The following is a 15,247-nucleotide window of genomic DNA, read 5'->3' as shown; positions in this document are numbered from 1 at the left end:
GAGGAAGATACAGAGGCAGAAAGAGAGCAATGTCAGGAAATATATCCTCCTCCTCCTTCTGCTTCTCAGTCTGGGTGACGTCGGCTGCATGTCCAGGGGTCGGAAGGTATCCGTTGAAGCCGACTCTCTGTGGTGGGTGGCGCACAGCTCCCAGGAGTGGGAACTAATGGAGACATCGCCAGTCGTGGCCTCGGGAACCTCAGCACCAGGCATGCAGAGAAGCTGGGCAGCGCACGAGGGAGGGGGATCACGCGCCTGTGAGGAGGGGCTGTCAGCAAAGCAGCGCCGCTACGAATTACAGTGCGCTGCTGCGGTTCCTGAGTCCCCTTCCCTCCTCCTCCTCCCCTGCTTCTGTAGCTGCATCTGCCCTCCTCCGAGTCCTCGCTCCAGTGGCAGCACACAGCAGCAGGTGGCTTGTAATGAGTCAGTCTGACTCATTACAATGCCACAGACTTTGGGCCCCTTGATAGCGCCGGGCCCTGGTACAATGCACCGGCTTCACTGGTGCAAGTTCCGCCACTGGGGCTTGGTACAGGAGAGGGTCCGAGTACAGTAGCAGGGGCTGGGTACAGCAGCAGGGGCTGGCATACACACATGGCTGGGTACAGCAGCAAGGGCTGGCATACACACAGGGCTGGATACAGGAGAGGGACTGGATACAGCAGCAGGGGCTGGGTACAAGAGAGGGGCTGGGTACAGCATCAGGGTCTTAGTACAGCGGCTGACACACAGGGCTGGGTACAAGAGAGGGGGCTGGGTACAGGAGAGGGGCTGGGTACAGTAGCAGAGGATGGGTACATCAGCAGTGGCTGGGTACAGCAGCAGGGGCTGGGTACAGGGGCTGGGTACAAGAGAGGGGGCTGGGTACAGGAGAGGGGCTGGTTACAGTAGCAGAGGCTGGGTACAAAAGCAGGGGCTGGGTACAGCAACAGGGGCTGGGTACAGTGGCTGACACACAGAGCTGGGTACAAGAGAGGGGGCTGGGTACAGTAACAGAGGCTGGGTACAGATGCAGGGGCTGGGTACAGGGGCTGACACACAGGGCTGGGTACAAGAGAGGGGGCTGGGTACAGGAGAGGGGCTGGGTACAGCAACAGGGGCTGGGTACAGCAGCTGACACACAGGGCTGGGTACAAGAGAGGGGGCTGGGTACAGGAGATGGGTTGGGTACAGTAGCAGAGGCTGGGTACATCAGCAGGGGCTGGGTACAGCAGCAGGGGCTGGGTACAGGGGCTGGGTACAGGGGCTGACACAGGGCTGAGTACAAGAGAGGGGGCTGGGTACAGGAGAGGGGCTGGGTACAGGGACTGACACACAGGGGATAAAAGAGCAGCAGTAATTTCACACAGGACCAGTACATTGTCACTTCTTCTGAAGTCACAGCTCTGTGTTATAGTCCAGTCTAGTTTTAATCCAATCTTTGTTCCAGTTCCAGTACAATAAAGCTTGCTATTGTTTTCTATCTGATCATGCCCTTGGTCTCACTTCTACCATTGTATCTACTGAACATTACAGTCCAAGTCCACTAGTCAACAGCCTCTGCTGGTACTTATTGGCTGTTAGAGTCAGGTGTCCTGGAGACTGGTTCACATTGGTGGTGTAGTGGTTACCTGAATGAAACAAACATGGCAGCGCCCAGAGTCTGGAGCTGGTGAGAGCCACATGCTGGGAGATGGCTGAGCAACCTGTCAGTTCACTGTGCAGGCAGTGGTGGGACACATCACAAGAGATACCAGTCATGGGCAGAGGCCAGAGGACCCCCCAGGAATCTCAGCAGCAGTGTCCAGAGAGATGAGTAATCGGGTGTGGACCAGGAGCAGCGCTGAGCTGTGACACTGGAGGTGAGAAGTGTGTATATAGACTATTTTGTAAGTTTGTGCAGGTGGGCATAATGAGCGTTGTCTGTAACTGTATTTGTACATGTGTCAAACTGTCATGTTTTTGGTATGATTGGTATTTGCTCAGTAGTGACCAGTTCAGCTGCTATTGTTTCTCACATTCTCAAGTTGTCAACATGTTTGTTCAAAACTACACACATGACATTAATCCAAGCCATAATTTCCATAATAAATTCAAGAAGTACTTTTACGAATGTATTACTTTGTTCCTGGCACATTTAATGTATAACAAAGTCAACCCCTATATTTGATTATGAAAGTATTAAGTATTCATATTAACCCCAGTCTCTCTAAAACTCCAATTAATAGGCCTAATACAAATCCATATCCTAGATTCAGTGTATCCATAATTCTAAATTATTGGCAAAAATATAACTGCAATAATAAATGTTATCTTAAACTAGAATCATTTTTCATTGCAACAATTCATATATACATATAGAAAATGTAATTTCTCTAGAGAAAGTGAACTTACCAGGCCTACAGGATTGATAAACTTTCTTCAGCAGATGATGACACTTCTCTTCTGTCCAGTCATGAATAATAGAGGATAAAATAAAAAGGTCTGCTTCAGGAATTGGGTCAGTGAAGAAATCTCCTTTAAAAGAAAAAGAGCAATTCAATAATTTTTTCACAGAAGAAAATCAGAAAACATTTAATAATAATGTCCACAATAAACAATAACTAACCTAAACAAATTAGATACTACTGAACAGTTCATACTTCAATAAGCGAAATTAATCAAGACATTTCTGAGCTCAAAGAGCTGGTTATTAAATGCACAAATACCACAACCAGATGAGAAACAAACTGGATGATTGAAAACAGGTCTTGTCAAAAGAATCTTCAATTAATTAGTCTTCTATAAATTGTTCTAGGGACCTGTCCTGCTAATGTATCTGCAGATATGTACTGTGGTGCTATGTGTTGTTCAAGAGATTATAATTTTTTTTAAAACAGAGCAAAATCACAGAGTTAGGGGTATATGCAAATAGTGCCAAATTTTCCGACAGTCAGTGTATTCAACAGTGTGCGTTTTTGCCTGTTTTTAAATCCATTTTCGCCCATGCCTTCTCTTTATTTATTTATTTTTGTTGAATCGGCATGGATGAAAACGGACCCAAAAACAGGTGAAAACACCTGCAAATTCGACAAAACACGTGAATCAGCAGCGAATTCACCAATCCACGTTGTTTAGCGGCGAATTTGCCAATCCACGTGGTTTTCGCCCGTGTAGATTTTCCGACCAATCAAAAATACGGCATGGGCATTGAATAGGTTGAATGTAAATTTGACCTAAAAACGGGAAAAAAAAACAGCTCTAATTGAATATCACCTTTGCGGTTATCATATCAGCCTGTTGCTGGATGGCCTGGATTCAAAACCCAGGGCTGAAATTTTCAGATGCCTAAATTTTCACATCAAAATTATACTATGGTTCATAACCCTGGAAAATTAAATGTATTTATTTATAGTTTCTTATATAGCATGGCATATTCCGTTGCGGTTTACAATTGGAAACAACAGTGATAAGACAAACTGGGTAATAACAGACAGACATAGGGAAAAATAAATATAATGCCTCCTCATGTTCCAGGGTTATTCCACAAAAGTGGCTAGGGCTTGATGTGACATGGACAACATCTGAAACAAGCTGGCCGGGTACAACCATAAATTTGAATTGCTTTTTCCAAGGCAGGGTAAATATTTCAACTTCACATCAGGGGTGTCACCAGGCAAAGCTTCCAAGTACAGTAGCTATTAATAGATTGTAGGGACCTCTACCTATATAATGAACATATAATGCAGAGAAAAACAGTGACCACCATACAATATACTGTATAGAGCATCATAGTGAAAAACCTCCTATATCTTTGCTTATGTTTTGCAATCTCAAAGTGCTTGTCTCTCTTAACATTTTTTGACCACGAGGAGTCAACTGCTTTTGTTAGGTAACTAAGGTCCCTATTCAGAACTGATCGCTGCTGTGCATTTTTGCACAGCGGGCAATTATCGATAGACTGCACATGCATGTGCACCGAAAAGATGCCTGTGAATAGATGTTTTCATAACTAAGGGAGTCAACAATTGTTCTGCATTGTCCATATGTTCTTCTATTTACTTGTGCAATGTTCCTTCCACAAATACTACATGTCTCATAGAACTCGTTCACTGGTTGGTAGTAGGTAAGCTGTTCTCCAGGAGAAACAACAATCAAGTGTAAGTACTGTAATCTCTTAATCAGCAAAATAGCAATTTTTACAACAATAAAAATGATTACAATAAATGCTAAGCCTTTAGTAATCATTGACAATACACCGGATATCCATCCGCCAAAGCCCCAAAACCAGTTGGCTGTTTTCTGGGAATGTCAGGGAAAACCCAGGCGTTCCCAAGAGATTTTCAGGGAGGGTGTGTGACGTCAGCTCCAGACCCAATCAGCCCGTTCTCTTCGCACTGTAGGAGTAAGTACTGGGCTGCGCACAGATTGCACACAGTGGAAAAATCATTCAATGGTGAGTGTGGTGTGAATGGATTTGCAGCTGTCCGCTGACTGAGGGATTTTTTGCAGCTTGGCGTAAACATACTATCGCACACTTGCACGGTGAATATACACTCCCATTGGGTTGCAACTATCTGATCGCAGGACAGCAAAATTAGCAGCCCAGCAATCGGGCCTGAATTAGGCCCTAAGGGGGACATTTACTAAGCAGTGATAAGAGCGGAGGAGTGAGCCAGTGGATAAGTGGCCCTTTCAATCAATCAGCAGCTCTGTATCATTTTGTAGTATGCAAATTATAGATGTTACTTCAGTGCTGATTGGTTGCCATGGGCAATTTCTCCACTGGCTCACTTCTCTGCTCTTATCACTGCTTAGTAAATGTCCCCCTAATTTACTTGATGTGTTGTATTACTGTCTTATTTCACATAGGCCATCTTCTTTTTGTCCACTTTTCAATTCTTACTCATGTTCTGATACTCTACTCAAGTCTCTGGGAGATTTTGAAATGCAATCAGTTACTCCAGGTTTATGACTATTCTTAAGATATAATCATGGAATAATAATAATCATGTCAACTTTCCCATTAAGAGGAAACATTTTTTGACATACTGTGCATATTTCTCTCTGTTGCAAGAAACCCATCTCACTGAAGGTGAGCATGCTAAGCTAAATATACATTAGCAAATGTTTTTATTTTCTGCCTCAAACTATTCTAAAGCAAGGGGTGTGGCTAAATAAGCTTGTAAGAACTTACAGGTTGATATTGGCCACACTCCAGTTGATCCAACTGAACAGTACATAATCTTGGATGCCACCATTTTAGGTCACCGGTATATTATTAGTAAAAAAATTTCTCCTAAATGTTTATTCCAAATCATATTTTTGAAATCTTATGTTATGAAATGTTAATATAGTGACCTCCAATAACCTAAACAGGCAACCTAAATAACCTCACTGGCTTCACATTTTCACAATAAATACATAATTGTTATAAAAATAGATCTGTGACCAACTGCTTTTGATATGTAGTAGCTACATCGACAAACTAAAAGAAAGTACACCCCTCTTCACAGCCTTCCTATAAATACAAGATTTTGATAAAATATATGTATGACCAACTGCTTCCAACTGATATGTAGTAGCTACATTGCCCAATTTAAAGAAAGTACACTCCCTCACCTTCACCAGCCTTTTTCTAGACTAGATTATTTGTTGCTATCAAAGGCTTTAATCACACAAATTGGAGATATTGATGTTGACCCCATCTTAGTATTAGATTATGCTCCCATTTGAAATACATTAAGGACATTTTAGTGACCCAGACTCTAATAGACAATGGTGATCCCCAACCTCCACAGCAAGCTCACAAAAAATAAAAATTGTGTGGTGCACAATTCCATCGTGCACCACTTTTCTTTTCATTATGGGCTGTATTTTGGGATAATTGTCTATCGCAAAGTCATTTGAATCTCTCGTACTGTTCTGAGTCCTGTGATTTGCTGCATGGAACAGTTTGCAATTACATTAGAATTTCATAATTAGATATCAAAGCTTGTTTTAGGATGCTTGATTTTTTTTTTTTAACTTTTCTAATAATTTCCTCCTAAATTCTCTTTTTTTCAATGAATAACCAATCAAAAATTAATCAATCAATTCAAAATCAAACCTCACATTAAGATGCTTGTTTTTTTACTTTTCTAATAATTTCTTCATATATATATTTTTTTTTTTACATTTTAATGAATTAATCAAAAGTAAATCAATAAAAAATCAAACCTAACATTATAATGCTTGTTTTTAACTTTTCTAATATTTTCTTGCTAATTGCTCTGTTTGTTTTTTACATTTTAATTAATAATCAATCAAAATTCATCAATCAATTCAAAATCAAACCTAACATTAGGACACTTCTATTTTCCTAATCATTTATTCAAAAATTATCTTTATCTTTTTTACATTTTCATGAATAAACAAAATTCATCAAGCAAATGTAATCAATCAAAATGAATCAATCACATTAAAATTTTACTCAATCAGAATAATCAATCATATTTAATCTTTTAGTGTTAATCAATCAATCAATCAATCAATCAATCAGAATTAAGGCAATCAATTCTAACATCTGGGTGCTTATTTTTTTAGAATTGGCTTCACATCTATTTTTAATTTTCCTTTTTTAATGAGTGAAAGAAATTAATTAATCAATCAATTAATCAAAAAATCAATCAATGCTTTACCTTTCTTCTGCTACATTTTCCACCTTCATTTTTCTGTACTACCCTTGGACCTCTGATCTAGTTCTTGATTAATGAAAACATTCTATAGTTAACTAAAATTACAATCTGATATTACAAATTATGTCCAAAAAAGACTCTTTCTCTAGCATCCATAAGGGATATTGGGGACAGATTAATACGATGGGGTATAGATCGGTCCAAAGGAGCCAGTGCAGTTTACATTTCTTCAACTGTGTGTGCTGGCTCCTCCCCTCTATGCCTCCTCCTACAGCTCAGTTTAGAAAAAAGGGCCCTCAGGAGAGGATGCACACTCTGCAAGCTCCAGAGTTTTTCTTCAATTTCTTTTAAACTTTTATTTCTTTCGGCATGCTGTTTGGGCAACAGCATACCTGCGCCGCGGGAGTTAGGGGAAGGACGGTCTCAGGCCTCTTGAAGTGCAGAGCTGCTTCCCCACTGCAAGATCACTGTCCTGAGGGGCTGTTTGTTCAGCTGGGCATGGCGCCTTGGCTGTCGCAGCCACAGCATGCTGTACACCCCTAACACTGCCTGAAGGTGATCATCGGTGGTGATTACATGCCAGGGACCCTGCTAGGGGGATCCCCCGGTTCACTGTGCGGCAGAAGCGCAGATGAGGTGTATGGGTCCTTCCCGGGGGGGAACCGATGTAGCCCCTGCGTGAGACTGGCTAAATACTTGTATCAAGCATTTATGTGAGGCTACAAACATATAGGGAGACATGGACAGTATAAATATTACACAGTTGCTCCGGCGCCATTGCGGGGGGCGGAGCTACATCAGAGCAGGCACAGTGGCATTTTGGCACCTTCCTCTGCTTAAGCAGCAGCCTCACACAGCTCCTCCATAACGGTCACACGCTGGATCACTGGTACCAGGTGTAGAAGGGGAGAGCCGCTATATTGTGCACAAATATCATTCCTCTGAAGGAATTTTCATAAAGTCACACTGTTGGCTGTGTATATAAAAAATACTGACAGCCTCACTGGGGCTGTGCAGCGTTGGGTGCGCTGGTGTCCTCTCTTCTGTGTCTCCTCTCACATACAATAGGACAGGCTTGTATTGTATTTCAAGCTGTGTTGTGTGTGTATTATAACTGTTGTTCTTCTTCACAATGGTAAAACAGAAGTCATGCAGTGTAAGTAATATAAACAAGATGAGACTGCGCTTCTCACTCTGGTAAATTTATATATATATATATATATATATATATATAACACCAGGTACTAGGCGGCACTCAGAGACTCCTTAACCGATCAGTAAAGATGCATAAAAGCCCCGAAGGGCGTGTTTTATTCGTAACGTTTCAGGGATAACTTCCCCTTCTTCAGACCAAGAAGGGGAAGTTATCCCCGAAATGTTACGAATAAAGCATGCCCTTCGGGGCTTTTATGCACCTTTACTGATCGGTTAAGGAGTCTCTGAGTGCAGCCTAGTACCTGCTGTTTCTGCATATTTGGGGTCTTCACCCCAGAGGAGGGCACCGGAGCTGATTAATAGTGGTCAGGAGTGCCGGAAGACTTTTGCTTTTTATATATATATACCGTATATACTCGATTATAAGCCGACTTTTTCAGCACGTTTTTTTGTGCTGAAAAAGCCACCTCGGCTTATAATCGAGTCAACGTTGAGGGACACAGAGAGCGCAGCGCGCGGCTCTCCTGTGTCCCTCCTGCATCTCCAGCAGCAGCGGCGCCTGAGTGTTAAAGGAAGTGCATGAACCGGCACTTCCTTTAACACACGCCGCTGCCGCCCGAGATGCAGGAGGGACACAGGAGAGCCGCTCGCTGCGCTCTCCGTGTCCCTCATTCAGAAGACAGCGCGGGAGCGACAGAGGGTAAGTATCTGGCACTGTGGGGCATATCAGGCACTGTGGGGCTTATCAGGCATATCTGGCACTGTGGGGCATATCAGGCACTGTGGGGCATATCAGGCACATCTGGCACTGTGGGGCATATCAGGCACTGTGGGGCATATCAGGCACATCTGGCACTGTGGGGCATATCAGGCACATCTGGCACTGTGGGGCATATCAGGCACTGTGGGGCATATCAGGCACATCTGGCACTGTGGGGCATATCAGGCACTGTGGGGCATATCAGGCACATCTGGCACTGTGGGGCATATCAGGCACTTTGGGGCATATCAGGCACATCTGGCACTGTGGGGCATATCAGGCACTGTGGGGCATATCAGGCACATCTGGCACTGTGGGGCATATCAGGCACTGTGGGGCATATCAGGCACATCTGGCACTGTGGGGCACATCTGGCACTGTGGGGCACATCTGGCACTGTGGGGCACATCTGGCACTGTGGGGCATATCAGGCACATCTGGCACTGTGGGGCATATCTGGCACATCTGGCACTGTGGGGCACATCTGGCACTGTGGGGCATATCAGGCACATCTGGCACTGTGGGGCATATCTGTCACATCTGGCACTGTGGGGCATATCCGGCACATCTGGCACTGTGGGGCATATCTGTCACATCTGGCACTGTGGGGCATATCAGGCATATCTGGCACTGTGGGGGCATATCTGGCAGTATGAGGGCATATCTGGCACTGAGGGCTGTGTACGGCTAGAGCTGCATTTCCCACCCTAGGCTTATACTCGAGTGAATAAGTTTTCGCAGGGTTTTGGGGTAAAATTAGGTGCCTCGGCTTATATACGGGTCGACTTATACTCGAGTATATACGGTATATATATATATATATATGTATATATGTATATATATATTTATATATATATATATATATATATATGTATATATATATAAAACATACATTAAAATATGAACATATAGATACTGGACACTGAGGAAGCTACTGAAATGGACCCTGAGGCAGAGAAACGTGTTTGTGGGCAGGAGAATACTCCCTACCATTGCAGTAACTATACTTGTGTCTCATAACCTGTATTTACCAATAAGGAGAAGTTACATCACTGAGTGCTTTGCTAAGTGTACTCTAATCCTGGCTGAACTTTTAACTGCATTGTGTGTGGCTAATACACTATGCTAATTGTGCTTCAAGTCCCTTCAATGGGAATAACTGCATGCTGAATCAAAAAGTGCTTTACTATCTTATTGCTACTATGCATTTGGACATTTTATTTAGTGAATATTAACTTATTGGAGACAGTGCATGCTTAGATAATAGTGCATTATTAACGCAGGTGAAAGTGGACTGAAAAAATATATCAGCCTCATTAGGATTGAGTTTTCAGCTTTTTTTTTAAGTATTATGTGCAAATAAACTGTATTGTTACTATCTGTGGCACTTGAAGTGTTTTAGGTGATTATAAATTTTATGGTTATGTATTAATTATTTTATATTTGTGATACTGGCCGGTATCTATATGTTTGTATTTTAATGTATGTTTTATATATATATATATATATATATATATATATAAATGTACCAAAGCGAGAAGCGCAGTCTCATCTTGTTTATATTGGCTTTTTTGGGGGGATTGGGATCATCCCTTCGAGATCAGCTGCTCTCACTTTGATGAGTGACAGCGCCAGGTGCAGCTTTGTATTTCAGTGTATGTAATGCTAGATTGTCCCCTAGCTCATCTTGCTCAATATCATGCGTAGTCAGTCATCACAGAATGCTGATAACAAAATGTGGGGGAGAGTCCAGAGCCCTCCTGGCTGGGGTCTATCAAAACTATGATGTCTGATATGTCATCTCAACTCACTGCAAATGCCAGTAAAACTCAGGAACTGCAACAAGCAGTAGCAAGTCTAGATACTAAACATCCCCCCTGTTTATTACAGGTGCACAAAAATGTGCTTTACCTACACTACTATCAGATACTGATGATGATATACAGGATGATGGGGATGATGTGGAGCCCATAAGTGGGGATTCCACCCCTACACAGGGTATTGAACCCCTCATATTGGCTATTCGGGATGTGTTAAAGTTCCCCTGGAGGATACTTATAATCAGCAGTCATTTTTCCTCCCACAAGACAAACTGACGGTCACATTTCCTGACTCAAGGAATTGGATGGTTTATTTAAAATAGGAAAAAAGAAGAAAAAAATGGAACTGCGCATATCATCCAAAAATGAGACATTTATTCAATAACATAATAAAACATAAAAAGATTAAAAGGAAAAAATTCCCCCAATTACCGGCCGGTAAACACAATAAAATTACTGTTCAGTATTCATATCATACAATAAGCCCATATATCACAGTATTATACTTTCAACCACCTAAAAACAATAGTCTAATTCTTGCATCCGTTCACAGGTGACTACTATAACACAGCAGGCGTCCCTGCAATGTTAAATGTATAATAGATTGTCCGTGGGACTATTTCAATAAGCAGTAACAATATGTTTATCCTTCACTTGTTCTACCCCTGCACAATCGGGGTTTATTTATGGAATAGCAGCAATGTCCCATAGGTTAACTGATGCAAAGACAGAACAGCAGTGTAAGCTTATATTTGTTAGTCTTTTTTAAGAGAAGCAGAATTGATTGTTAATAGGCAGTCTCTGATAGCAGGCAATTAGTACAACACACATACTGGGAGCAAATTTCCCTAATCCCCTTAGCACTGGGGTCAAGATGTTAGATGTTAGTACCTCAGTGTGTATGGAGCCTCTCTGTGCGCGACCGGAACAGAGAGACGATGCTGGCATTTAAGCGTGTGAATTACAGAGAGGCTCCATACACACTGAGGAAGCTGCTGAGGTCAGAGAAAAGCGGAGAAACGCGTATGTGGATGATCGTGAGTCTATAGCCAGCCGGCTCAACTGTTGAATAGGACATCTCTGTGGGCATAAAATTGCTTGTGGTATGAGCAACTGCATAATGCTATACTAACATCTTGACACTCGGACCCCAGTGCTAAGGGGATTAGGGAAATTTGCTCCCAGTCTGTGTGTTGTACTAATTGCCTGCTATCAGAGACTGCCTATTAACAATCAATTCTGCTTCTCTTAAAAAAGACTAACAAATATAAGCTTACACTGCTGTTCTGTCTTTGCATCAGTTAACCTATGGGACATTGCTGCTATTCCATAAATAAACCCCGGTTGTGCAGGGGTAGAACAAGTGAAGGAGGAACATATTGTTACTGCTTATTGAAATAGTCCCACGGACAATCTATTATACATTTAACATTGCAGGGACGCCTGCTGTGTTATAGTAGTCACCTGTGAACGGATGCAAGAATTAGACTATTGTTTTTAGGTGGTTGAAAGTATAATACTGTGATATATGGGCTTATTGTATGATATGAATACTGAACAGTAATTTTATTGTGTTTACCGGCCGGTAATTGGGGGAATTTTTTCCTTTTAATCTTTTTCTGTTTTATTATGTTATTGAATAAATGTCTCATTTTTGGATGATATGCGTAGTTCCATTTTTTTCTTCTTTTTTCCGATATATCTAATTGGGGTCAGAAAAACCGGGCCCTAGGAGCATGCGGCTATCATCCAATATAAATCACTAGCGCCCAATTTTGTCTGTTGTCTATTATTTAAAATAGCCTGGAAGAATCCAGATAACAAATATCAGGTGTCCAAACGGTTTTTGCATATTTTCCCCTTTGCACCTGAAGGCAGGAAATTCTGGGAAGAATCTACGGCAGTAGACATCTCAGTCTCCCGCCTTTCTAAAAAGGTGGTACTTCCTGCTCCGGGCTCCTTTATGGTAAAGGACCCTGCAGATAGGAAAATTGAGACCACTTTTAAATCTATCTACACTGCTGCAGGTGTAGCTCAAAGACCGGTCATTGCAGGTTGCTGGATGACACATACCATTCATTCCTGGGCTAATCAAATTCAGGATGGTCTCTCGGGTGATGTGACCTTAGTTACTACCGTAACTTTCCAAAACACATTCAGGACATGGCAAGAGTCCTCTGAGACCCCCTTAAAGAGATTGGCAATATTAATGCTAGGGCCACGGCTATGGCTGTGTCTCCGCGCAGAGCCATATGGTTGCATCAGTGGATTGCTGATGCTGATTCCAAACGTAAAGTGGAATCTCTTCCTTTCACAGGTGAATGGCTATTTGGAGGTGAATTGGACACATGGATTTCCAAAGCTACTGCTGGGAAATCCACGTTTCTCCCTTCGGGAGCTCTGCCTGCTAGGCATACCTACCCGGGACCGTCTACTCAGTCCTTTCGGTCCTCCAGATTTTGATCTAGGGACAGAGGGGCCTCCAATGCAGCTAGAGGCTCCAGAGGTAAACCTAAGAAACCAGCCATTGCCGGATCTCAGGACCGGAGCACCAGTTCTGCTTCTGCAAAGACTTCAGCATGACAGTGCCCACCCAACCCAGGGGATCTCATGGTGGGAGCTCGGTTATGTCACTACAGCCACATCTGGGACGGTTCCTGCCGAGATGCTTGGGTAAGGGACCTTATCTCTCAGGGTTACAAGCTGGAGTTCGACGGTGCTCCTCCGCAACGATATTTCAAATCAGGCTTACCAGCTTTGAAAGATATGTGTGGTACGCTACTATTGGCCATAAACAAGTTGGTCCAGTCCCAGGTCATTGTTCCAGTACCCCTGCAACAAAGAGGACAGCGTTACTACTCCAGTCCATTCTGAATCTGAAGTCCTTGTATCCTTACCTGGAGGTTTTCAAATTCAAGATGGAATCTTCGAGAGCGGTGATCGCAGGCCTGGAACAACAGGAATTCCTAGTGTCCCTGGATATCAAGGACGCTCATCTCCATATCCCAATCTGACCTCCTCATCAGGCCTATCTGCGGTTCGCCCTACTGAACGATCACTACCAGTTTCAGGCATTACCTTTTGGACTGTCCACAGCTCCGAGGGTGTTCAATAAGGTGATGGTGGAAATTATGTTTCAACTTAGGGTCCAGGGGGTCAACGTAATTCCATACCAGGGATGATCTACTGATAAAACGAGTTCCAGGGAGCTTCTATTGCTCCATATAGACCGCACTATCCTACTTCTGTCTTACCACGGGTGGATCCTCAATCTGCAGAAGTCCCACCTGGAACCGTCTCAGTGGCTCCTGTTTCTGGGGTTGCTACTGGATACTGTAGCACAGAAAGTATTGCTTCCAGAGGAAAAAGTGAGAACACTTCAAGAAATGGTTCGCATGCTACTCCGACCTGCCCGAGTATCCATTCATCTTTGCATAAAATTGTTGGGAAAGATGGTGGCCTCATATGAGGCGATTCAGTTCAGAAGGTTTCATGCCAGACCGTTCCAATTGGACACCCTGAACCAGTGGTCCGGTTCCCATCTTCAGATGCACCGGATGATTGGGCTGTCACCCCAGGCCAGGATTTCACTCCTGTGGTGGCTACAGTCTTCCAACCTGCTGGAAGGTCAACACTTTGGGATTCAGGATTGGATCCTCCTGAAGACGGATGCGAGTCTGAGAGGATGGGGAGCTGTCACCCAGAGGGCGCAGTTCCAGGGCAGGTGGTTTGCCCAAGAGGCCCTCCTTCCAATCAACATTCTGGAACTTCAGGCCATTTACAATGCTCTGATTCTGGCTTCCCCTCTACTTCGGGATCGGGTGATCCAGGTTCAGTCGGACAACACCACTGCTGTGGCGTACATCAATAAACAAGAAGGGACAAAAAGCAGAGCCTGCATGCGAGAAGTGTCAAGAATACTCTTCTGGGCAGAAAGAAATGCAAGAGCACTGTCCGCAATCTTCATGCCGGGAGTGGACAACTGGGAAGCGGACTACCTGAGTCGCCACGATCTCCACCCGGGGCAGTGGGGACTACACCCTCAGGTGTTTCAACAGATCGAGAGGTGGGGCTGCCCACAGATCGACATGATGGCCTCTCGCTTCAACAAGAAGCTTCGCTGCTATTGCTCGCGAACCAGAGGCCCTCAGGCAAGCGCAGTGGAAGCGCTGACATCGCCTTGGCCTTACCAGCTGGTCTACCTATTTCCTCCGATTCCATTGATCACCAGGGTACTCAAGAGGATCAGGCATCAAGGAGTGTAGGCAATCTTCATTGTCCCGGATTGGCCCCGAAGAGCATGGTACGCAGCTCTTCTGGACATGTCTGTAAAAGACCCTTGTCCTCTGCCAATAAGAAGGGATTTTCTTCAGCAAGGACCATTCGTTTACCCGGACTTAAGGCGGCTTTGTTTGACGGCATGGAAGTTGCGCGGAACATCCAAGCTCACAAAGGGCTTTCCAAAAAGGTCATTGCCACTAGGTGCAAGCGAGAAAACCTGTGATGTCAAAACACCATCATCATATCTGGCGGAGATATGTCTCTTGGTGCAAGAAACACACATATCCATCTGCAGAGTTCCACTTGGGAAGATTCCTTCATTTCCTGCAGGCTGGAGTGGATAAAAGGTTACGTCTTGGATCCCTTAAGGTCCAGATTTCAGCTCTCCTGCCAGGAGTTCAGACCTTCTTGCAAGGGGTGCTTCACATACAACTTCCATTTGTGCCGCCTATGGCACCTTGGGATTTGGATATGGTGTTACGTTTCTACAGTCCTCCTGGTGTGAACCTCTGATGATGGTGGAAGACAAGTACCTCACATGGAAGATGGTGATGTTACTGGCCCTGACTTCTGCTAGGCGTGTCTCAGAATTGGGG

The 15,247-nt window shown here is 43.8% G+C and overlaps 1 protein-coding gene across 5 annotated transcripts in view; it reads right to left on the bottom strand.

Moving 5' to 3' along the window:
- LOC135049800 (acetylserotonin O-methyltransferase-like) overlaps positions 1 to 15,247 on the bottom strand; it is a 448,700-nt gene that overhangs the window by 243,492 nt on the left and 189,961 nt on the right. For all 5 annotated transcript variants that reach the window (XM_063955675.1, XM_063955679.1, XM_063955677.1 and 2 more), the window contains one exon: positions 2,374 to 2,496. In XM_063955675.1, coding sequence (XP_063811745.1) covers positions 2,374 to 2,496 — 123 coding nt within the window. The remainder of the gene's footprint in view (positions 1 to 2,373; positions 2,497 to 15,247) is intronic.

The sequence above is a fragment of the Pseudophryne corroboree genome, chromosome 2, assembly GCF_028390025.1.
Source record: "Pseudophryne corroboree isolate aPseCor3 chromosome 2, aPseCor3.hap2, whole genome shotgun sequence".
NCBI lineage: Eukaryota > Metazoa > Chordata > Amphibia > Anura > Myobatrachidae > Pseudophryne > Pseudophryne corroboree.
The sequence above is the reverse complement of the archived record's forward strand: the minus strand, read 5'-3'. Positions and strand labels throughout refer to the sequence as shown.